We start from the raw sequence: 24610 nt of genomic DNA, 5'->3' as shown, positions 1-24610 counted from the left end.
AAGTTGTCAACTTGTCAAGCAGACCATGCAAACGGGTTTATTGAATCGTCGGATTTGGGTTAAGGCCAATTTGTGTCGGGACAGTTCTAAGGGTTAGTTCGGGTCGAATTATTTTGGGTTTTTGTTTGGGTATGGTCGGTTTGGTCATTTTTGGGCCAAGCGAGACGGGTTATTGTAGGTCGGGTCATATTCGGGTTAGTGATTAGAGAGAAAAAAGGTATATTTTGGATTATTGTAGGTCGGGTCATATTCGGGTTATTGTAGGTCGGGTCATATTCGGTTTATTGAATCGCCGGATTCGGGTTAGGCCGATTCGTGTCGGGACAGTTCGAAGGGTTAGTTCCGCGTGTTGGATTATTTTGGGTTTTGGATTTGTTTGGGTATGTCGGTTTGGTCATTTTCGGGTCAAATGAGTCGGGCTGTTGTGAGTTCGGTCATATTCAGGGCAGTGATTAAGAGAAAAAAAAAAAAAATTTGGATTATTATATATTTATAGTTTAGATGGATGAATGATTCTTTTCTTCAACGTAAATAATATTAAGTGTGATTTCAAATTAGTCATTTTAAGTGTTTTTGGTGAACTAGAGTTATGGTTTGTCGGATTATTTTCAAATTGAGTAGTTTTGGATTGGATATTTTTGACTCCGATCATGTTCAGGTCGGTCGGGTCAGTTCGAATTTTGAGTCACAGTTTGATGTTGTAATTCGGGTCAATTTTGGGCGTCGAGATTCGAGAAAACCTTTTCGCGTCTCAACCAGCTCTAATGGGTCAAGGTCTTGAATCGGGTTTTAAGCATTTTTCATGTGTTTTTTCTTTTTAATAACAACAAAAATGGTTGATCTGAAGGCGGACATATCCGTCTTAATAATAAAACAAACATTTCGATTTTTATATTAAAATGGGCCAAGTAGCACCCTCATTTAGATAGTTGGAACACGTTTTTTTGCTAATCCTTTTGCATTTTGCTTTTGTCGCATCTATCCTATTTGCTCGTTTTAAGTTGATGAATATGTTCCTCTTAAACAAGGATTTGTGTAACATTGCCATGTAGACGTTTACCAATGAAAAATACTGACAGACGAGGTATGGTCGCTTAAAGTTTTTCGGTCGAAAAATTGGGCATTTTGTACAAAGTGGCAAATATCAAGGATACACGTAAATTTTCAGATAAAATTTGCCGAGTTATACTCCGTATACCAGAGATCTTGGATACTCCCAAATAAAACTGTTTGTTTGTCTTTGATGCTATGTGTACCTTGACAAACTCCATATTTTTTTTGCTACTTTTCTTAACTTGTACCGTTTCTTTTTTGCATAAATTTTGATCTAATGAATTGACAATTAAGTGTAACAGGACTACAGGAGGGTAATTCAGAAATCTAAGCTTAAAAAACCAAGAGCTTAAAGGGATTAAATTTAAGTATTATGAGCAGTTAAGAGATGAGAAGTTGGAAAGGGAACCAAGAAGAGCTGCCAGATTTATTTATACGACTCGAAAATTCCGGAGTCCAGGATAGAATTTTAACTGACACTCATCAAATGGCTCAGAGGCTCATAGGCAGCTAAGCCTGTGATTGGGAAAATGATCAATGAAAAGAAGTACAAATTTCAGCACAAGGTCAACTGTCTTGGAACAAGGACTGCTCAAATAAATTTCTCCATTGAAACCAAAGTAGTATTCAGATTCACTTATGCTTTTCCTAATGCCTTCCATAGAACATCCAAATCAACATTACCTCCTGAAATTACAATTGCTATGTTACGGCAATCATTCCACAGTGGATTTTGCCGAAAACTGTCAGATAGAACTGCTGCGAGACCAATAGCTCCACTGGGTTCTACTGCAACCTTCAGAATCTCATAGCAATGCTTCATTGCTTCGATAATTTCACTATCTTCCACAGTGATGACTGCGTCCACTAGATCTCGTACAATAGGCCTGTTTTATGGGAAAATGACGAGGATGAGCATTTGTGGTGTTTGAGACTTGAGAGGAAGGAAAAACAACATTTTTAGGAGCCTCAAAGGCTTCCCATCTATGGTCAGGTAAGGAAGGGTTATATGTAACATTACTCGTGTCTTAAGCAGCACAGAGAAGCAATTATCCAATTAACGGAATTAAATTTGCATAGAGCAACTACTAGACTACTAGACATTATGGGAAGCACAAACAGTTTACTGAACTTCTCTATATTCCACCACACTCTTAAGCTAGGCCTGACAAACTAATCCGGTCTAAAGTGGGCGATTTGAAGTAGATCTGAACCATAACTGATCTAAAATGACTAATTCGAAATGTAAACCTTATCAGCAACAACCCCAAACAACCTAATTGACCAGACCCATATTCACTCAAGTGAACCCGAAATTGAAGCGATGGTAGCGCACCTGAAATGCCAGAACCAAACCTAACCAGAATGACCCCTTTGAGGGTCTACCCCAAGCCAAAGAATAGTGAATGTTTGGACCCATAGGACATAGAAACTCGAAGTAAAGGAAATATAAAACAGGTTGTGTTCATATGAAATGAGTGGTCCTCTATACCAGGTTAGGTCTCCAAGGGAAGCCCGAAGCCCATCAGCAACTGTGTTCGTCTCCGGCAGTGTTATTATCCTGCCAGAGGCTTTTGATAAGGCTGCATCATTTGCTCCAACAGGCTCGGCAGCAACTACTCGGATGGATGCATTTATGGATTTAGCAGCAAGCGCCACTCCTGATATCATACCGCCTCCTACATATTTCCAGTTTTGAGGTCAAACTCACGATCTACTGTCAAACAAATGCAAAACATACAGAAAAGGAACCAAATTTGCAGGGAGCATAGTGAATTACCACTTATCGGAACTATAATTGTGTCTATTTCAGGGAACTGCTCCAAAAGCTCCAGCGATATTGTTCCCTGCCCACTATATCTAAGCAGTCAGAAATACATGCTTGCAATTTGTAGCTATCACAATGTTCTCAACACATTAATTTACTCTTTTCAGGAAAGAGAACGACTATTTTCACAGTTTTTTTCACACAAAAGAAGTGTCAAAACAAATATTTTACATACTACAAGGTCAATTATTTATTTTTGGTGTAAAATGAGCCACAAGGAATGTTATATGTCGATGAATATAGGACCCGGGTCATGACTCATTGATAGCACAATTCAATGACTTTACTAAATAAGCTAGATGACATCTGTGGGTATAGACATTATAGTTTACCAATAGCATCTCTTACAAGAAACAGTGCCTCGACCACAGAGTTCTAGACAAAAGTGTTCAGTACCAGAGGAACTTAAGTGGATTTTCTATAGTGATGGTAGAATGTTTAATCTAACTCAAACATTCTACAAAAACATTGGACTTCGAACAAGCCTGGCATATTGGCGAAAGAAATCTGAAGGAAGTAAATCAAGACTTCAAACAAGTCAGTACCTTATGATACGTGCATCATTGTATGGGTGTATAAGAAATGCACCAGTTTCCTGCAACACCTTCGCAGCGGTACTCTGCCTCGACTCCATAGTGGGCTCACTCCATATAACTTGTCCTCCATAACGTTTTACATTCTCAACCTTGCATTTCGGAGCATTATTGGGAATGACTATATACGCTGGAATCCCTCTCAATTTGGCAGCCAAGGCCAATGCCGCAGCATGGTTACCACTATAGATTACGTAAAGATTATTACAGGCAGTATGTTTGCTAAGAAGGGGATAAACAACAAGAACCGAGAACAAAGACGGCTTTCTTTTGTGAATTCTGCCCAATTTTTCTCAGTCTGCCACTGACTAAGACAGTAAGAGAAGAAGGCCTACCTGCTATGAGTTACCACTCCTTTAGCAGCTTGTTCTTCATTTAGCGAAAGGACAGCATTTGATGCACCCCTAAACTTGAAAGCTCCTCTGATACGATGCACCGAAAAATAAAGTTAGAAATAGGGCTTACATTCATTTATGCAGAATCAAAAGTGATCACATTTTTTTTTTTTTTTGAAATTGTCATCTCATTAATAATCAACTAAGCGTAGGTTACAATGAAGATAACAAATAGACAAAGGAAAATCAAGATTGCTAACGTAAAAAATACATTCAAAATAACTATCTAAATATCGTAATGATACCGCTCCAAAATCATAAATTTCTTGAATCTATGAATAATCGATGTCTTTGCATCCTTCTTGATGGAGGGAAACAGTGTAGCCGTCTTGATGTATTCATCCACGAAACAAATCTGATAATCTCCCCGTCGATTAAAACTTATTTTATTGATAACAATCCCACGAAAAAATGGAAAAACCCCGAAAGAAGGGACGGAACAACAGATCTCACCAAAAGGGAGACTATTATTGAAAATAAGATAGATCTGCATAAAATTAGTTGTTTAAGAAAGCTTTTGAGGGGCTTACCATCGATGGATGATCGATGTAAGCCCCCGAATAATAATGGAGGCTAGGTTTTTCAAAAGTGATCACATTTGAATATCTAGAATTTGGCATTAAGAAATAGTAAGAGCTCCTCACCCTTTCTGAAAGCATTCACATTTAAAGAGCAGTCTCTTTCCGGCCATAACATTCAAAGTCTCCGAGGTGAGGACAGGAGTCTTGTGAATAACTGAGTTAATCCGTGCACGTGCCTCCTCAATGGAAGAAAGATCAGCAGCATATTGATTGGTTCTACTGTCATCACTCATGGCCTTCCTACACGCCTATACTCTACACATTAACGACGCAAGAACATGGGCATTAATGACACATTCAAAAGCAAAAGCATAACCAAATTTAGACCAGTATTCGATCAGTTGTCGCTCTTAATCACCTTTCGTTTATTTGTTCTCTCTAAAAGGGAGCAATGAGGGCAATTTTTTATAACAAGTTTTGAATTTGGTCATGAATATTACTTATCAACGACTTCAATTACTAAGCAGGTAGCCGATATCTACACAACCAACCTCAGTTAAGTATGAATATGCGATATTTTTCGCTTTCAATCTCCATTTTTTTGAGTGAAAAGAAAGCGCCATGAAAACTCATGAGGAATCGGATCACTTCTTAATACGACTACAGTTTTTCATAAACTCGTGTAAGGCGGTCTTACACGAAGAATGCGTGATAATAGAAAAGGTATACACAAATTTAACATTACCAGGCTAGGTGCAACATATCAGAGATGAGTAAATTGGTGTTTACATCAATAGATTAAGCAAAAGTTTGATTCATCGAAAAACCAACAAGAAAATTAATCAAATAAAAATTCATCAAGAAATAACTGAGCAAAAAGAAGATGGTAAGCAAGAAATTCAAATAAATTGTCAATAAGTACAACATTTGGGACTTACTGCGTTGAGGTCGGTTCAGGTTTTGCAAAATGTGCTCAAACTTGTTACTCCACCATGGACTAATGGCGCAAGTGACTGATGGACTAATGACCTGAAATACCTAAAACGAAACAGGTAAAAAGTGAAGCAGACAGATAGAGTACATTATAAACCCTTTTTTAAAAGTTAAATCAAAATTCAATACAAAATCTTTCAAGGAAAATACTTCTATCCTCCGAAACCAGTCCTCTTTATATTCAAAGGAAGAGGACCAAAATGGAAATGAGGAGGATGATGCTCCTCTTTGATGAGCACGTCCTCTGTGTGGCAAAATTATTTCTCATCTTTCTTTAGCACTTTACTTTTTCACGTTTGTCAACGCGTGTTTTACGCGGTAATTATAAAAGTTAGCTACGTATTTGCAAAAATTATAAAAGTTAGTTATTTTTAGGCCCTGTCTTTTCTGGCTTTTTAGAACTGAGCTGGACTGAACTGAATGGAGCTGAGCTAAACTGAATGGAGCTGGGCTGAACTGAACTGAATAGAGTTGAGCTGAACTGAGCTGATTGAAGCTGAATTGAACTAAAGTAATATTAATATTATTATTAATATTAATACTAATACTAAATATAATAATAATAATAATAATAATAATTTATTATTATTATTATTATTATTATTATTATTATTACTACTACTACTATTTGTTTTTTTTATAAAAACGCAGACTATTATTATTATTATCATTATTATTATTATTATTATTATTATTACGACGACGATGACGACGACGACTACTACTATAAGAAGAAGAAGAACATTACTAAATTAAGATTAATACTAGTAATTATACTAATTTGAGTGATTAACTAGGTAGTCATCATAAACCACAGTACACCATCAATTTTATTAGGTGAAATAATAGAGCACCAATTTGCTAGAATGTTGTTCAAAGTCTAGCCATATATCATCCTGATTTGAGTGATTAAGTAGCCACCACGAAGCAACAACAATCCTAATTTTGTTAATTAGATAATTAAAAATCGACAAGCGGCCCTAATTTCATCTTTAACCAACAAATAAAATTTGATTGATTAATTAAAACTCAACAAATAATATTAATAATTGATCAAGTAAATTAGTTTATTATTTGATAAATTAGAATCCATCTTGTAAGTTTTAAATTATTTGAGCAATTAAATTAAGTTTTAAGGAAAAATATTGATTCGAGAGCATTTGGTTTAGTTTTAGGTGAAAAGGGTACAAACTAGAACGTTTATGAAAAAGTGTATGTGAAAGATTAAAGTTCGTATATGAAAAAATAATTAGGTATTAATAATAGTAATATTAAAATTAACAATGTTATTAATCATATTATTAATAATTAATATTCATATTCATATTCATATTAATAATAATATTAGTAATATTATTAATATTATTAATTTTATTAATATGAATATTATTGATTTTAATAACTATAATATTCAAAATGATAACAATAATGAGGATCATTAATTAATTATTAATAATAATAATAATAACAATAAAATAATAATAATTATAATAAAAGATAAATAAATAAATAATATTAAAAATATTAATAAAAACTATTAAGTTTAACATGTGCAAAATTGAAATGGCCTGAATTTAATGGAGCTGAACTGAACTGAACTGAGCTGAACTAAATGGAGCTGAACTGAACTGAGCTGAACTGAACTAAGCTGAGCTGAGCTGAACTGAAGTGAGCTGAAATTAAGCCAGAAAGAACAGGGCCTTAATATATTTGTAAAGATGAATCAAACAAGATCCCACAAAATTTTTCACTTATGTATTGAGAGAAAATCGAAACTGAATATTCACTTGTGAATAGTGTAAAAATGAAAAGTGGTAAAATGTAATTGAATGGAGGAAGTAAACTCTAATTATGTTAGTTAGTTTAATAAATGATAAAGTTGTAGCAGGTGTTAGACACTTATGTATGACCTAAGTTCAAATTTAGGATATAATTTTAATGCTTAAAATATAAATAAGAATAAATATGAGTACTAAACAACATGTTTTAGACTAATTTTCAATTGAGTGTTTGGCAAGCAACTTACTTAAGCAAAAAAGGTACTGAAACAAAATGTTATCTAGGGTAGAATTTGAGAAATCAAGTACATGAAATTGTATTATACTTCCTCCATTCAACTCCACTCTACCACTTTGCTTTTTCACGTTCGCCAACGCATGTTTTACGCGGTAAATATCGTTAGCTACGTATTTGCAAAAATTATAAAAGTTATATATTTTTAATGTACTCGTAAAGACGAATCAAACAAGATCCCACATGAATATATTTTCACTTATACATTGAGAGAAAATCGAGATTGAATGTGCATTTGTGAATAGTGTAAAAAATAGAAATAGGTAGAGTGGAGTTGAATGGAGGAAGTAGTACTTTTTTACCCTTTTAATTTATGATATATTAATATTATATAATTATTATATCCTTTTACGTTATTTAACCAAAAATCAGATATCTTTTTAGCTTGTTCGCCAAACATTTTCTTATATAAACAGTTACTTTGTCAGCTCTTTATTTTTTAGCTATCTTAACAATTACCGTTTTCAGGTTTCATTACACATATTCATTTTTATTGAAAAACATAACACTATATAAACTCGAAACACAAAACTTCTATATTCAAATTACTATACATATTTATTTATTCAACACTAGTAAGTTTAATAACAACTTATTAAACAAACGATTTTACACGAAGATTGTTAACATCAACCTTTCTTATTTTCGTAAAACCGTATTGTAGATTTTTGCTGACCATAGACAATCAGTTTGGGCTTCTGCCAACAGCTTCTCTAAACCGAGGGCGATCGACTAACAAAAGATGTTCATGAACTTGATCAAAATGTGGTCTTGTCGCCTCTTTTATGTTCTCAATCCAGAGCTGCACTTTCTTGTATGCCCCAAATATTTTGTTTTTCTCCTCCTCATCCAAAACCTGATTAAATAATATGATTGCATTAACAATATTACTCTAAGGTCCTGTCTGCTCTGTTCTTTTCGACTGAAAAAAAGTTGAACTGATGTGAGTAGCCATTGCAACCAATAGATTACATTTGCTTCAAATCGATTTTGAAGTGAGTATATGCAACTAGATTACGGAGCGCCAATGAAACACGCCTAAAAAAGAAAATGTAAATTCCCACCATTGAAACGATCCTAAAAAAGAAAATGTAAATCATTTGGTGATGACATACTAAAATGGAATGTTAATCCCCTTTTACTAAAAGAATAAGAGATCTCAAAAATTTTCCCGCCTAAATGGATTTGGCTGTAATTGGGCTTTCATTATATCATATCTTATCTGTAATTGGGCTTTTATCATATCATATTTGTAATTGAGTTTTCATTATGTTAATACAAAACATTAATAATAATAAATTTTACAATTAAATTTCAAATTGGGTTAAATATCAGTTGTATAATTTTTTTTTTTCTAATATTCTTATCTAAAAAATTGCGCATTTACGCGGGATCTATACTAATACTTAATATGTGCACAATTTGTAAGTGTACAACTAAAGGACATTATTGGCCCACCACTTAAGACCCGGTGAATGAGCCAATCAGCCAATCACGGGTTGTGTCAATTCAGGCTGGGATATTTTGGGTTTACAAGGGTTCGAGTTAGGTTGGATCATTTCAGGACAAGTCACTTTCGGGCTATTATTATCATCTTATTTAGGAATAATGGCCACACCCGACTACCTGAGTGTATTGTTGCACAATGCACATCGTCCATTATCTCTAAATAACTTGTTAATAAGTAATAACAAACTCGAAAATGACACGACCCGAATCTACACAAATTACTGCTAAATCTCAAATGACTCGACCCAAATTGCGCACCCAATCTGGTTGACCCGTTTGCCATATCTACCGTCATACTCCAATAATTCTAGCTCGGCTATGCTAAGTGCTAGTAGCTCGGCTATGCTAAATTCCCACCATTGAAACGATCCTAAAAAGGAAAATGTAGATCATTTGGTGATGACATACTAGAATGGAATGTTAATATGTGCACAATTTCTGCTAAATCGCAAATGACTCGACCCAAATTGCGCACCCAATCTGGTTGACCCGTTCGCCAAATCTACCGTCATACTCCAATAATTCTAGGACTAAAAAGGAGTTATAAAGTCAAATGTTTACCTCAAATTGCATAAGCTCACAAACAACACTAAGGTCAGCTATTGATGGCTGATCAAAACCCAACAAAAACTTGGATGTGTCTTTAATCCAGTAATTCTCTAAATTAGACAAAGCTGACTTGAAGATCTTTTCACATTCAATTGCTTCTTGCGGGTTCATCGTAACACCTCTCGCTGGTCCAAGTATCGTATTCAGCAGATATCCCACTGTAAACATCCATTCAAATAATCAGCAACTAATTTAATCCAAGCAACAAATTGCATTTCATATAACAACAACTTACTTGCACCACGACGTAAATGAGAATGATGCCAATCCAACAATGAATGTACTAAGGCCCTCTTTTTCACATCGGTTGGATACCTAACAACATTACGCATGTGTTATATAAGCTCTTTTCGATCACGAGATAAATAAGAGGAATAGACAAATTAACTCACCAGTGATCTGCAACATCATGAAATACTGATGCAAGGTATATCAGGATTGCATGACTGTGAAGTTGGAAATACTAGCTAGATTAGCAAAAAGCATCAACATTTCGCATACATGCGTATCGATAAGATGATCGTATACAACGAAGGTAATTTGCAGAGATTACCTCTCGAACAGCTTGAAATTGCCATGGAATATCACAGGAATTTCCTTCACAGGATTTATTTCTGCAAGTCGGTCCAAAAACACAGACAACGTTAAAAATCTGTGTTACATAACAAGTTGTAGTATTATGTTGTACGATACTTCACTTTGGTCAGATGTCGAATGTTGGAACGACACTGACACTCCTTAACGTTTCATTTCAAGCGAAACAAAGTACATTAACCTGCAAATTCTGGAGTCAAATGTTCCTGATTGAAGAGCTCTACAGTGATCTCCTCAAAGTCGATTCCATTAAGCCTGCCATGTACAGTTTCATACGGAGTACTTAGTATTTCACTCTAGCTTCTCTCAAATTACCAATAATTAAATCACACCACTGTAAGACTGAGAGGCAACATATCGTTTAGAGCAATAACTATTGTTTGTATAAGACGGTGTTATTTTATAATTTGCGCGTTGTTGGCATTTCAAGTATTTTGGTGTCAATTAAAGTTATGTTTTGTCGGGTCATTTTCGGGTTGAGTAGTTTCGGGTTGGGTCATTTCGGGTCAGGTGTGTTACGGGTCTATGAAAGCTCGGGTCATTTTCGGGTTGGGTCGGGTCAATTTGGGTTTCACATTATGGTTCGGGTCGATTTCAGGTCTTGGGTCAGCAAGTCGGGTTGATTGTGCCAGGTCTAGTGTAGGCTAAGAGATGGGTTAATATTAGCAAAACATTTTGTATCAAAAAGGAAAGAGGAAGATCTTAGTGAAATAACACGAATGGACAGACATGAAGATTATAGTGAAATGGAGGGAATACGAGATTACGTGTAACTCTTGAAAGACTGATTCCCAAACAATGATACGCCAATATGAGCTCAAGATTAAGGGAACTAATTCCTCAAACATTATTTTCTGTAGTCTAGTTTCAACTCAGTTTCCCTCCGGTTTTCCTTAACAAAATACACGTAAAATTAGATTGAATTTTTTGTTTGGTGTAAAGTCATCTGCGAGGGCGATCTTGATGCTCACGGTTTGAACTAAAATCATGAGCACTATCCCTCATGACTTTCCTACTTATGCTACTTTCTCCGTCCTAGACAAGGAGATATGAGTTGATAATTTGTGGTTATTGTTATTAGACGATAATTGGACAATGATAGATGTGGAAGATCAAATTACCTACTAGAAACATTTTTAATATAAAAAGGTAAACTTAATGTAATATTAAAAGTGAAATTCTCAGGAGACCCAGGTTCAAGCCTCCACAAGAGCAAAATCTTGTGGAACATTCTTGGCCTGAATCCATGCCTAATAAACTTCGAGCCTGTCACCCTCGGGTGGTTACCGGGTTTACTCAGCGCGCACTGAAGGTAGCGGCTGCGGTTCCCACGTTACCAAAAAAAAAAAAAAAAATTAAAAGTGAAATAAGTAAAACATATACTTCCTCCATTCAACTCCACTCTACCACTTTCTTTTTTCACGTTTGTCAACGCGTGTTTTACGCGCTAAATATCGTTAGCTACGCATTTGCAAAAATTATAAAAGTTAGATATATTTAATGTACGCGTAAAGATGAATCAAACAAGATCTCACATGAATATATTTCCACTTATCGAGAGAAAATCAAAATTGAATACACAATTGTAAATAATGTACAAAAGTGAAATAGGTAGAGTGAATTTGAATGAAGGAAGTATATGATCAGGACGGAGGAGGTACTAGTTGATACTCCAAAGTAAATTGAATTATAGAGAAAAGGCACTCCATATAAGTTAATAAGAAGCAAAGGGAAGTAGAAAGTAATAGAAAAGTACTTAGAAAAGAGCATGATAGCTCGCGTAGGTTGAGACTTGCGATCACCATAAATCTTCACAACTTCTCCAGCCATCTTGCACTCTTTTCTTAATGTTCAAATGATTTTTTTTAAGCTAATTCTTGTGCGAGACGGTTGTATAATAAAGCTTGCTGTGAATAATAGACAAAAATATATGAGCACACATGTTGAAACGTAGTGTTTTGTTGCCTTGTTGTAGTGGTGTCAAGTCTTTTCTTTCGAGGTGCCACTCCTTCGTTGTTATCTAATATCTATACATTTTCAATGTGACAATTTGAGTCTATCTAGTCTAGCTAATTCTACACATTATGGGAAATAAGATGTGCATGGAAAATAATATTGTATTATAGTGAAATGAGGTGATAAAAGTGGAATGAAGGAAGTAACTCTCAAATTTTAATTTTAAGATCTTAGAGGGCCACAGATAACTCCGCCTGTGAGTGTTTTCGGGCATTCGCTGCCGGTCCCAAGCCCGGATAAAGGAGGAGGGTTGCGGTAGGTCTGTGGCAGCCAGCATAAAAACTTAGTCACATTTTATGGACATGAATCGGAATTTGAACATCGTTGGGGCGTCTCCTCAGAAGCAACGCGCTGCACTTCTTAGACCCGGGTGTAGTGAAAAGTATGTGAGGGTTGCTAGGTCGTCGCCCGGAAGCGACGCGCCATCTTTACATCTGGGGGTGGTGTCAAATAGGCAAGGATGCGCTACATCTTCTAGACCCGGGTGTAGTGAAAAATATGCAAGGGTTGTTAGGTCGTCGCCCAAAAGCGGCGCGCCACCTCGAAGTATGGGTGTGGTGTCAAATAGGTTTGGATCTAGGAAGCATGGTCAAGAGCGGGTAAAGAAATCAGGACATGACTTTAGGAAGGGTAGTAGGTTACGTTTTGGTACTTGGAATGTTGGCTCTTTGACAGGGAGATTAGCTGAGGTGGGGGAGGTTATGAAAAGGAGGAGAGTGCATATAATGTGTCTACAAGAGACAAAGTGGGTCGGAGATAAAGTAAGGGTGATAGCGCCTTGGGGTTATAAGCTTTGGTACACGGGTAAAGACAAAAGTCGTAATGGAGTGGGTATTGTCATTGATAAAGATTACATTGATGATGTGGTAGAAGTATCGAGAAAGAGTGATAGGATTATGAGCATTAAGCTTGTAGTCGGGGATGAGGTGGTGACGGTTATAAGTGCTTACGCACTTCAAGTAGGTTTGGATGCGTCTTTTCGACGAGCCTTCTGGGAAGATTTAGAAGAGGTTGTAGAACAAGTCCCTATTGGAGAGAAATTGATCATTGGTGGTGACCTCAATGGGCATGTGGGTTGTAACACCCCGTATTTTATTAAGTTGGATAAAATTCTGTTAATTGCTATTTTGAATTTAATTACATCATTTAACGATTTATATATATGCTTAGCTAATTAATTAATTTCATCATAATTCGATACGTTAATTTTAATAATCATTAATAAGTTTATTTAAAGTTAGTTCGAGTTTATTTATTTAATAATTTCCGTTTCTTTACGAGTCCTTACGAAAGTTGTTTTAAGTGAACCCGAGATGGATTTTGGGAACAAAACCGTCCAATTAGCTATTTTGAGCTTATTTCACTAAATTAGCAATTAACAGAATTTTATCCAACTTAATAAAATACGGGGTGTTACATGGGTACTAGTCGAGTTGGCTTTGAGAACATTCATGGGGGTTTTGGGTTCGGGGAGAGAAATGAAGCAGGAAGTGACATATTGGATTTTGCTTTGGCATATGACTTGGGTATAATGAACACTTGGTTCGAGAAAAGACATTCTCATTTGGTGACGTATAGAAGTGGAGGTAATGCTAGTCAAATTGACTTCTTTTTGGTAAGGAATGCGTGGAGGAAAGAGTACACCGATTGCAAGGTCATACCTGGGAAAAGTGCCGCAACACAACATAGACTAGTGGTTATTGATTTTCGGGGTAAGAGAGGCTTGAGGAAGAGAAAGATAAGCGGTGAGACACGGATCAAGTGGTGGAAGCTACAAGGGGGAAACCAACAAGCGTTTTTGGATAAGGTTGGAAGTAGCGATATTTGGTCGGATTGCGAGGAGAAAGATATTAATGCAACGTGAGATAAATTGGAGCATGTTGTAAAGGATTTGGCGAGGGAGGTGTTAGGGGAATCTAAAGGGAATAGACCATCAAGTAAGGACACATCTTGGTGGAACGATGTGGTGAGACAAGCGATAAAGACTAAACGTGAATGCTATAAGGTTCTGGGGAAATGCATGAGTGATGAGAAATTTGAAAAGTACAAGGAGGCTAGACGAGCCGCTAAAAAGGCCGTACGGGATGCGAGGGCAAAAGTTAACCAAGAAGTGTATGCCAGGTTGGACACGAGAGAAGGAGAGAAGGATATCTATAAACTGGCTCGCATAAGAGATCGAAAGACGAGAGATATTGGGAGAGTTTGGTGTGTGAAAGATATGGACGACAAGGTTCTGGTTCAGGATAACGAAATAAAGGCTAGATGGAGTTCTTACTTTGATAATTTATTCAATGGACATCAGGAACAAGGTTTTGAGGATGTCGAGGTAACACCAAGCATGATTAATCGGGAATTTGTGCGTAAAATACAAAAGAGTGAAGTTAGAAAGGCGTTAAGGAAGATGGGGTCAAAGAAAGTAGAGGGACCGGATGGTATACCCATAGAAGTTTGGAGGTGCTTCGGGGAGAAAGAGGTCGAATGGGTAACCATGCTCTTCAACAAGATTTGGAGGAGCAACAAGATGCCATCGGCTTGGAGGAGAAGCACTCTTGTCTCTTTGTACAAGAACAAAGGTGATGTTCAAGAGTGTTCCAATTATCGGGGAATTAAACTTATGAGTCATACGATGAAGTTATGGGAGCGGGTAATCGAGCTAAGGCTTAGGAGATGTGTAGACATCTCGGAAAATCAATTTGGATTTATGCCCGGGAGATCGACTATGGATGCGATTTTTATCATGAGACAGTTGATGGAATACCATCGGGACAAGAAGAATGACTTACATATGGTTTTTATTGACTTGGAAAAGGCATATGATAGGGTACCAAGAGAAGTACTCTGGTGGGCTTTGGCGAGAAAGGGTGTGTCGCGAAAATATATTGACCTCATAAAGGACATGTATGAGGGGGCTAGTGCAAGTGTTCACACTAATGTTGGGAGAACGGAAGAATTTCCTATTACCATCGGGGTGCATCAAGGTTCCGCACTTAGTCCTTTTCTCTTTGCTATAGTTATGGATGAGTTGACAAGAGATATTCAGGACGACATCCCTTGGTGTATGATGTTTGTTGATGATATTGTGTTGATTGATGAGACAAAAGAGGGGGTGGAGAGAAAGTTGGAATTGTGGAGGCAGACTTTAGAGACTCGTGGGTTCAGCCGAGCGGGAGTAAGACCGAGTATTTGAGGTGTCAGTTCACTAAGGTAGCGGGGTTGAGATCGACAGAGGCGGGGAGTATTATTTTCGATGGGAATGTTGTTGAGGGTTCGGATTTCTTCAGATATCTAGGATCTATTATTCAAAAAGATGGGGAGTTAGACGGAGATGTGGCTCACAGAATTAAAGCGGGATGGTTGAAATGGAAGAGTGCTTCAGGGTTTCTATGCGATAAAGATATGCCTCAAAGATTAAAGGGAAAATTTTATCGCACGACAATTAGGCCTGCCCTACTTTACGGCTCCGAGTGTTGGGCCGTGAAGTATTGTCACATTCAAAAGATGAGTGTGGCGGAGATGCGCATGTTGAGGTGGATGTGCGGACATACAAGGAAAGATCGATTAAGACATGAGGTGATTAGGGAAAAGGTAAAAGTGGCACCAATAGAGGACAAGATGATGGAAAACCGACTAAGATGGTTTGGCCATGTGAGAAGGAGACCTATGGACGCACCAATTACGAGGCTGGAGACTTGGAGAACAAAAAATGTCCCTAGAGGTAGAGGAAGACCGAGACAGACATGGTTGAGAGTGATAGAGCACGATATAAGAGTTCTGGGGCTTGAGGAGAGTATGGTGACGGAGAGGGCACAATGGAGGGAAAGGATCCATGTGGATTTTTAAATTTGATGTTTCTTGACAGATTTAGTGTTTTTTATATTTAATTTAAAGAAATTAATGTATTTATTTTTCTCTTCTTTATTACACTTTTTCACCAACCACTTTCTTATAGATTTTACTTGGTTCATTCCGGATCCTTAACTCTATTTCGGTTTTTAAAAATCGTTTTAATCGTTTCTCTCGATTTAAATTTTAAGTTTTTATAAAAGAAAGACGGAATTCGATTTTAAAACCCCTAAATTCACCTTGACTTTCCATTACATTTTCGTTATTCCTTTTTGTTTTTCATCTTCCCTTTTTATTTACATTTTGAGGCGTGCGTTCACCCATGAACGGTTCGAAAAGATGATTCATGTCAGCCGACCCCAAATCATTTTGGGATTAAGGCTCTGATGTTGTTGTTGTAGAGGGCCACAGATTTTAAACTTGGGATTTTAAAGTTATTAAAAAAATTCTTAATATCATATTTTGACGATAATAACTTGGGATAATTTTGGATAATTTGTGATTATTGTTACCCATTGCTTAAATTTTGACGATAATAAGATCGTCACTGCAGTATGAAAGTCGTTTGCTAGCTTAATTAGTTCCTATAACAGTTGGAGAGTTAGATCCCTTTTTGCTCTCTTTTCCTCCGCAGGTTCTCCCTACTTGAACTCGTAGAGTCGTAGCCCACGCTACTGATACGAGTACTAAATTGTCCTTCTGAACTCATGCTAAAATAATGCGAGGCCTTCTAATTACATTTAGATAATTATTAAGAAGTATTCACTTTTGTGCTTTAATTACGATATTTTTTGTTTGAGCCAATTATTTTGGAAGATTATTTATCATGAATCATGAAAAAGGTGTGACATAACTTCATGAGTCCAATATACTCCCTCCGTCCCGTTCATTTGTTGTCTTTTGATTTTGACACAAAGACCGAGAAAATGGGAGGGACCAATTACTAAATGACAAGTGGAATAAAATGACTGTAAATTACTCATCAAATTCATTCTTAAAATAGAAATAACAACAAATGACTGAGACACCAAAAAATGGAAAAAGATAACAAATGACTGGGACAGAGAGAATAATAATGTATTACGTCTCAAATACCCCAATAATTGTTTTTACTTTAGCATAAACGGATTACATAAGTACCTAAATTAAAACTAATTACCAAGTAAAAATAGGAAAAATAGATAAGATAAAATCAAAATCCACACATATATGATATATCCAAAAACCTTACAGATTAACAGTCCTAGGTGACAGTAAAAATGCATAATGCAATAAGTTGTCAAGTGAAAAGATTGTTATTGCCCCTGGATGTCTTACTTAACTTAACTGGTAAAGCTCGAAGGAGGAAAACAGGTACCTCTGTTATGCAGAGTCGACCCTTAGACCTGCTGCCTGCTGGCTGCTTCCGAGGTATCTGTCTCTTCTTTCCTTCTGCAAGGTACAGGACATTGACCCCTAGACCTGCTGCCCCTGCTTCGTGAGGTATCTGTCTCTTCTTTCCTTCTGAAAGATACCGGACATGGGAGGAAAAAGTTGACCATTAGGGGTGAAAGTGTGAAATTGTCCAGTTAGAAGTCCTTTAGTAAGACTGCAATTTTAAACAACCCTGAAAAAAAAAAGGAAACCAATCAACTGTCTGAAAGGAAACACAATGTCGCGACAATCAGAAAATACAGACATTCAGTAAGTAGCCATTATAAGCATTCTCCCGATTTGCTACAAGCTTTTTTAGGAGCTTCTTCAAGTTTTTACTCAGGTGCGGTTTTAGCTTAATCTCGTCCATTGGTACCAAATAGCATCAAACTACCTAACTTACAACAACAACATCGTCAGAACCAGCTATCAAACAGTATTCACAGTACAGTACAACGCATATGCAGAAATTATACTCCACGAAACACTAGAGAATTAATGCAAATCACAAATGCAAAGACATCCGCAAAATCACACACCATTTCAGGTACCTAGTCCATCGATCCTTTTAAGAAAGTACAAACATAGTCAAAGACGTAACTTATCGACTGCTGTTCAAACATAATCACACACCATTACAGATTTACAGAAATAGGTTAATAGAAAAAAACATCAAATAACCAGAATCAATAATAACGAAAACCAACAACTCCAGCTTCACAATCTTACTGTCACACTCGCACAATATCACAACAATCAGGAATGTTGCGTTTATCTGTATGACTGTATTCTCGCGAAATTACCACACGCTTCTCTACGAGATTCATAAAGTTCTTACTCAGTATACTAACTCATTGCTGTAAGTGTTCAATCAGCCAATAACAATTCATTACTCCGTAATTAATTCAATCGCAAAACACAGGAATCCGAATCAATTTCAAACAAATCGATAATCATTCATTCACTCATTCATCAGGCTTAATTACATAAACTTCAGAATCGAGAAATCTAAGAACTAGTAAACTTAGTAACAGCCTTAGTCCCCTCAGAAACAGCATGCTTAGCCAATTCACCAGGAAGAACAAGTCTGACAGCAGTCTGAATCTCCCTCGACGTAATCGTCGGCTTCTTGTTGTACCTCGCAAGCTTAGAAGATTCCTGAGCAAGCTTCTCAAAGATGTCGTTGATGAAGCTGTTCATGATGCTCATTGCCTTGCTCGATATTCCGATATCAGGATGAACTTGCTTCAGAACTTTGAAGATGTAGATCTTGTAGGTTTCAACACTCTTCTTGTTTCTCTTCTTCTTCTTGTCACCAGCTGCTGCTGCTCCGGCTTCCTTTGGGAGTTTCTTTCCGGCTTTCAGCTTCTTCTCGGCTGGGGCTTTCTCCGCTGCGACGGCTTTCTCCGCGGGTTTCTTCTCGGCCGGCTTTTTGTCGGTTTTTGGTGCCATTGGAAACGAGAGGTTTTAAGTGTTTCAAGTGTTTTTTGAGAGGGAAATGAGAGAGTTGTGAAATGGGATGGTTGGGATGAGAGTGAAATGCGTGGGGTGGTATTTATAGGGAAGAGGAGAATGTTCTGATTGGGGGAAAGTGGTTGGTGCGGATCGATGACGTGGAGTAAGAAAGCGTGTTTGTTCCCGTTGATTTAGGATTTGAAGGAGGTGATCTAACGGATGGAAATTAAAAGTGATTGGCAAAGTTCTTTGGGATAAAGTAGTGATGGTTTTGTTGATTTGAATTATTTGGGTTTTTGCAAACAAACGGTTCTATGTTTAAGCTAAAAATAAATGAATAAGAGGACACCGCATTATTTTCTTTTCGAAAAATTCACGTGGTACCCTCGAACTTTGTCATTTTGCACATGGTATTCAACTTTTTAAGTTTGTGTACATTATACCCTTTATGTTTGAATTTCATGCACAACATATCCTTTTTGTCGCTTTAAAAAAACTCAATTGCGCATAATTCCTAGATCGAAATTCAGAATCGTCTAATTTTTTTTTGTTAAATGGATTATCTCGTCATAATCTACAATTTTGAGAAAAAAAATTGCCGACTGACATTTTATAGGGTTTTTTTAACGAAAATCTCAAATCAAACATATCTTGAATCTTAAATTTCCGAATGACCATTTTCGTTTTATCAATTTATAGATCTCGAAGAGTTAATCAATTTGAAAAAAAAAAATTAGTCAATTCCGATTTCTGATCTATAATTTATGCTCAATTGAAAATTTTAAAAACGATAAATAGGGCATGTTGCGCTTGAAATTCAAATTTCAAGGATATCATGTACACAAACTTAAAAAGTAGGGTACCACGTGAAAAATGGCAAAGTTCGAGGGTACCACGTGAATTTTCCGTTTTCTTTTTGACGAGCGAATCCGTAGCCGCTACCTTCGGTGCGCACTGGATAAACCCTTGGGTGTACGTGATAGCCTGCAAACTACGTATACCAGGTAAGCCACCCGAGGGTGACAGACTCGAAGTCTATTAAGCATGGGACTCAGGCCAAGAATGCTCCACAAGATTTTGCTCTTGGGGAGGCTTGAACCTGATTCTTCTGATAATTTCACCCAAGTTTTAACCACTATACTCCACCCTTGCGAGCAACTACATTATTATATGATCATTGGAGAGAAATGGATAGTCCATTAGCAAATTAAACATTGTTGATGTTATAATAATAATAATATTAACTAGCGCAAAATTCATCCTCCAACCCATCTTAGCTAATATTTCAATGAAATTATTATCACAATTCGGTTTCAACCATCCGAATTAGTACAGACGTGGCGACGCGATTAGGCGTGAATGCTCCGGTCGCAGAATTATACTCAAAACGACAGAAGAAATCGTCGTTCCAATAAAATCAAGCTCAGTATAACTCTTGAAACTATGAACAGTACACTTTGCCTCAATTGAATCCGGATTTTGCACATCAAAATAATGAGTGGAATAGCTTGAAAATGAGATTGTCGCCGACCTCCAATCGACTCCTCCGGCCGACAATACCACCGCACGTAAACCCTGGCACTGTCGCGTACGGCGGTTTCAATTTTCTACAATTGCACTATGTACGGCGGCGCTTCGGCTCCGGTGGGGTTTTTCTTAATGACATTATTTCAAGTTATTACCATTACATTACATTGCATTAAAATGAAATGTACGCCATATATACCTCTTACAAAAGGCGAAGTATTAGAAAATGGTGCCCACATTATAAATCTAAGATTGATTTAAGGAAAACTACTTCATCCATTCAACTCCAAATACAACCTTCCATTGTACAATATTCATAAATAAAGAGAATTTTTACAATTTCTTGTGAACTCTAGGAAAAAATATGGTCATATGGTATCATGTTTGATTCAATTAACTTTGAGAGTATAATAAAAACACAAACTTTTCATATTTTTTTATAATGTAAAATTAAAGATATTTACGTTACAAATAGTCCATTGAAAAACGTGTAAAAGGGAAATATTGTGCTTGGTATTGAACAAAGGCAGTAATAAGTTAATCAATGGTGTGAAGTCAATTAACTAGAACAAAATATTAGAAAACAGTGATTGTAAGGAAGCGGTTTAATAGAATACGAACAATCATGAAAATAGGATATTTGCTTCGAAATATGTATAGAAATCGAAACAATGGGATATTTCCTCAAGTTAGACCTATAACTCGAACAATAGTGAACTATAATCAAGACCTATTGATTATAACTCGGGTTAATGCTTGAAAACGCGTCAAACAATAACAATTTTGGAACGAACTCGTCGAACCGATGTTTACAACTGTAAACGAAAAACTCACTATTTTTATTCAATAACTCAATCTTTTTAAAATTGATTACAAGTTGACTATTTATAGCTAATTAGATAAACTCCTAAACTGAATAAGGAAACATATTCCCTTACTCAAAATCCTACTCTAATCGTGTGAACACGATTTCTTATGGCAAGTCAAATTGCCTTATTCCTACCTTAACTGAAATTAGGAAATTTAACTTCTATCGTAACTAGGAAATAAATAACAACTCCTATTACAATTAGGAAAAACTAATGCTAATGGTTTTATGAAACCTTATTTTTACTCCTAATAATAATAAAAATAATAATAATAGTAATTATTAGATATTATTCTAACTCGAGCTGGATTAGACCTCGTGCCTTAGCTGAATTCGAACCCTTGGCTTGTTGCACTCTCAATGTGGCCAGTTGCTTTGACTTCAAGTATTTCTTTATTCACCGAGCTCATTATTTTTGGATCATCCCCTCCCTCTTTGAAAGGAATTGTCCTCAATTCTTGTTGCCTTAATATGCTGGGATCAAAGATGAATATTACAAACTCGAACACATAGTCGAACCATCTTTGATGCCATCCTGTAGCTCGTTTACCTTTTCTAAGTTCCAGACCCACACGTACCAACCACCCCAACTGTAATACCCGCCTTGTTTAAGGACTCGTTGACCGACCTTTTGATCGAAGAGACTCGTATCAATGGATATGAGAGAAAATAGGAGACCTGCGTACTTGTTTACTCGACCTAGTAGGGGATACTCGGCCGAGTAGTTGGAATACTCGACCGAGTATGGCTTACTCGGCCGAGTATGAAGATACTCAACCGAGTACTATTTCTGTTAATGCGTTATTATAAAACGCGAGATCATAAACCTTAATTCGTTTTCGACGGTTCCCTTATCTTTCTAACCCTAATCTCTTCCTCTCTCCTACCTATTACCCGCCTCTCTACACTCTCTCATCTAGCCTAGACACTAACCCGGGAAGGGTGAATGGTTCATGCTTGGAGTCTTCGAGTCAGGATGTCATCGTTGCCGACTTCGGTCCGCGTCGCAAGGTAAGTCGTCGTTTTGTTGTTGTCTTTTAGTAGGTTTTTGGGGTAGTCTAGTAATAGGATATGGTTACTACTTATAGGATTCGCCTCGGAGTCTTGCCTGGCTAGTTGTTGGATGAGCTTTCATGGATTAGCGATAAGGTAGGGTTTCCCTAATCGGTTTACTGTTTGATTGATTTATGATTATGTTGTAATTGTTGGTACGATTGATATTGTGATTATCTGCTATCGTTGGAGTGGAGTGGAGTTGGTGTTGGTGTTGAGATGGTTGCTGATGTTCGCGACGTCCGTCCTCGACTGAGTGGAGTCACTTGCGGGAGTGGCTTCACGCCCTAGTTTCGCCCTCTGTGGAACCCGCTACAAGAGGGGATGTGCACATTAATGAACATGGTTATCGCTCGTTGATGAGCGGGGCTTAGGTGGGTACGGCTACGGTCCCCCACTGGCAGGGCTACACACTTTAATGTGTAGTCAGTTACGAGATGTGATTGGGAGTTGGAGGTGGTTTGTGATCAGTTGTTTATCTTTATCGTACTTATCTTAGTTTGTTATGTAGTGAACTGACCCCGTGTTGTGTTTTCAAAACTCTTGTGATCCATTCGGGGATGGTGAGCAGTTGGTTTAGCAGGTACAGCTAGTGTTGATGCTTGCAGGGCTTGGAAGGGAATCGAGTCATGACGCTACCGAAGTAGATGTCGCCGTCACTCACATTTAGTAGTTCTTGTGGCTGTTTGTCTTATATCTTTTTATCACTTTGTTTAACGATTTAAAGTATGAGACTATTTAATATATGTTCTACTATTGTTTATTTGATCTACTTAACTCGGGAAACTGAGATGGTAGTACTTTCATACATTGGGCATTGACGATACATTATGATATTATACGGATTGATTAATAAATTGTTTTTTTTCCTTACGAGTTCTTTTTTAACGGATTTTTTTTTTTTGGCAAAGAATGCTATTTTATTTTATTTTTATCTTTTCTACCGATTTTATCAACCAAAAAATAAAACGATTTTCGATAATAATTTGTTTTTCTTTTTGTTTCTATACTTTGTTCAGATTATATTAGTAATATTTTAGGAAATATAATTGTATTACCTATGATTTTACATAGTTTGTATGTAATTGTATAATCTATAGTTTTGTATAATTCCTATAAATTAAGATCATATGATAAATTAGGAGATTATGCATTATTTATTACTGCGTAATACTTTATATTTACGTACAAAATATAAACGTAAACATTTACGTACGAAACATGATAGTTTTCGAGAAATTAATTCCAGATTCTTTGTTGCGGGTCCCACATTTACTATTTTTTTTTTTAAAAAAACCGCATTTGATGACGTGAGTGAATATGGATGCTTTAAATGTTTCTGTATTTATAAAGATAAGATTGAGAAAATTACATGAATGGAACTAGGGTAGTTATCATTTCATCATATTTTTACTATTCATGAGTGAGTATTTAATTTCAATTTTCTCTCGATACGTAAGTGAAAATATATTCATGTAGGATCTTGTTTGATTCGTCTTTACGAGTACATTAAAAATATCTAACTTTTATAATTTTTGTGATTACGTAGCTAACGATATTTAACGCGTAAAACACGCGTTGACAAACGTGAAAAAAGAAAGTGGTAGAGTGGATTTGAATGGAGGAAGTATTATTGTTTTGCTTATAAACACCCAACTACAACACTGTTACACTCTACACTCTGAAACTTTCCTTTTTTTTTGCAATGGTGATCATGTAGTCTTTAAACCCTACATCTCCTTTTTCTTTTTACCCCTACCATTTTCCCCAACCAAACTCCCTTTACACTCTTAACCAGCAGGCGACCTCTTTACCCTCATGCTCTGAAACATATCTCCTTTTCTATTTATTACTTTTTGGGTTTTTTTTGTATTCTAGATCAATGTTACAATTTAGCTTCTGTATTGAGCAACTAATACGGATTAATACGGAGTATCATTTTTCGTTTAGATAAGTACTACTCGGATTTCCGGTCATTTATATGTGATGTTATTGAGTGATACAATGAATTATTATGACTTTAAAGTATCAAAATAAAGTACGAAAACACCATTAGCTGTTAACTATGAGAACGAAACAAGATAACATGTAAAGTTAAACTTACGTAAGATCAAGTGATGAACTACAAATCAGGTTACATGATCAAAGCTCTATTCATATGACATTACATCAGTAAGTAACTTCGACTAAGCGCACTTTTATAAGGCTAATTAACATCGCAAATGATTTAATATTTGCATTTCTAATATAAATTAGTATTATTCAGT

General features: G+C 36.4%; 3 protein-coding genes across 3 annotated transcripts; all 3 read right to left on the bottom strand.

The window, feature by feature from the left end:
• Positions 1–1527: 1527 nt before the first annotated feature.
• Positions 1528–5599, bottom strand: LOC141638216 (serine racemase-like). Its single transcript, XM_074447629.1, has 7 exons — positions 5329–5599; positions 4514–4705; positions 3810–3896; positions 3427–3657; positions 2834–2907; positions 2546–2732; positions 1528–1940 (listed from the first exon to the last, which is right to left on the bottom strand). Exons 2-7 carry the CDS (start codon positions 4681–4683, stop codon positions 1691–1693), a joined length of 999 nt encoding a protein of 332 aa, XP_074303730.1. The 5' UTR covers positions 4684–4705; positions 5329–5599; the 3' UTR covers positions 1528–1690.
• A 2344-nt stretch (positions 5600–7943) lies between these two features.
• LOC141638533 (glutathione S-transferase T1-like) lies at positions 7944–12150 on the bottom strand. Its single transcript, XM_074447943.1, has 7 exons — positions 11925–12150; positions 10350–10423; positions 10128–10188; positions 9967–10020; positions 9810–9889; positions 9527–9732; positions 7944–8312 (listed from the first exon to the last, which is right to left on the bottom strand). The coding sequence occupies exons 1-7, from the start codon at positions 11996–11998 to the stop codon at positions 8142–8144; spliced, it is 720 nt and encodes a 239-aa protein (XP_074304044.1). The 5' UTR covers positions 11999–12150; the 3' UTR covers positions 7944–8141.
• Positions 12151–18375: 6225 nt separating this feature from the next.
• Positions 18376–18974, bottom strand: LOC141638506 (histone H2B.3-like). The gene has a single exon (XM_074447916.1). It carries the CDS (start codon positions 18890–18892, stop codon positions 18449–18451), a length of 444 nt encoding a protein of 147 aa, XP_074304017.1. The 5' UTR covers positions 18893–18974; the 3' UTR covers positions 18376–18448.
• Positions 18975–24610: the final 5636 nt, after the last annotated feature.

The sequence above is a fragment of the Silene latifolia genome, unplaced genomic scaffold, assembly GCF_048544455.1.
Source record: "Silene latifolia isolate original U9 population unplaced genomic scaffold, ASM4854445v1 scaffold_20.1, whole genome shotgun sequence".
Lineage (NCBI taxonomy): Eukaryota > Viridiplantae > Streptophyta > Magnoliopsida > Caryophyllales > Caryophyllaceae > Silene > Silene latifolia.
The sequence above is the reverse complement of the archived record's forward strand: the minus strand, read 5'-3'. Positions and strand labels throughout refer to the sequence as shown.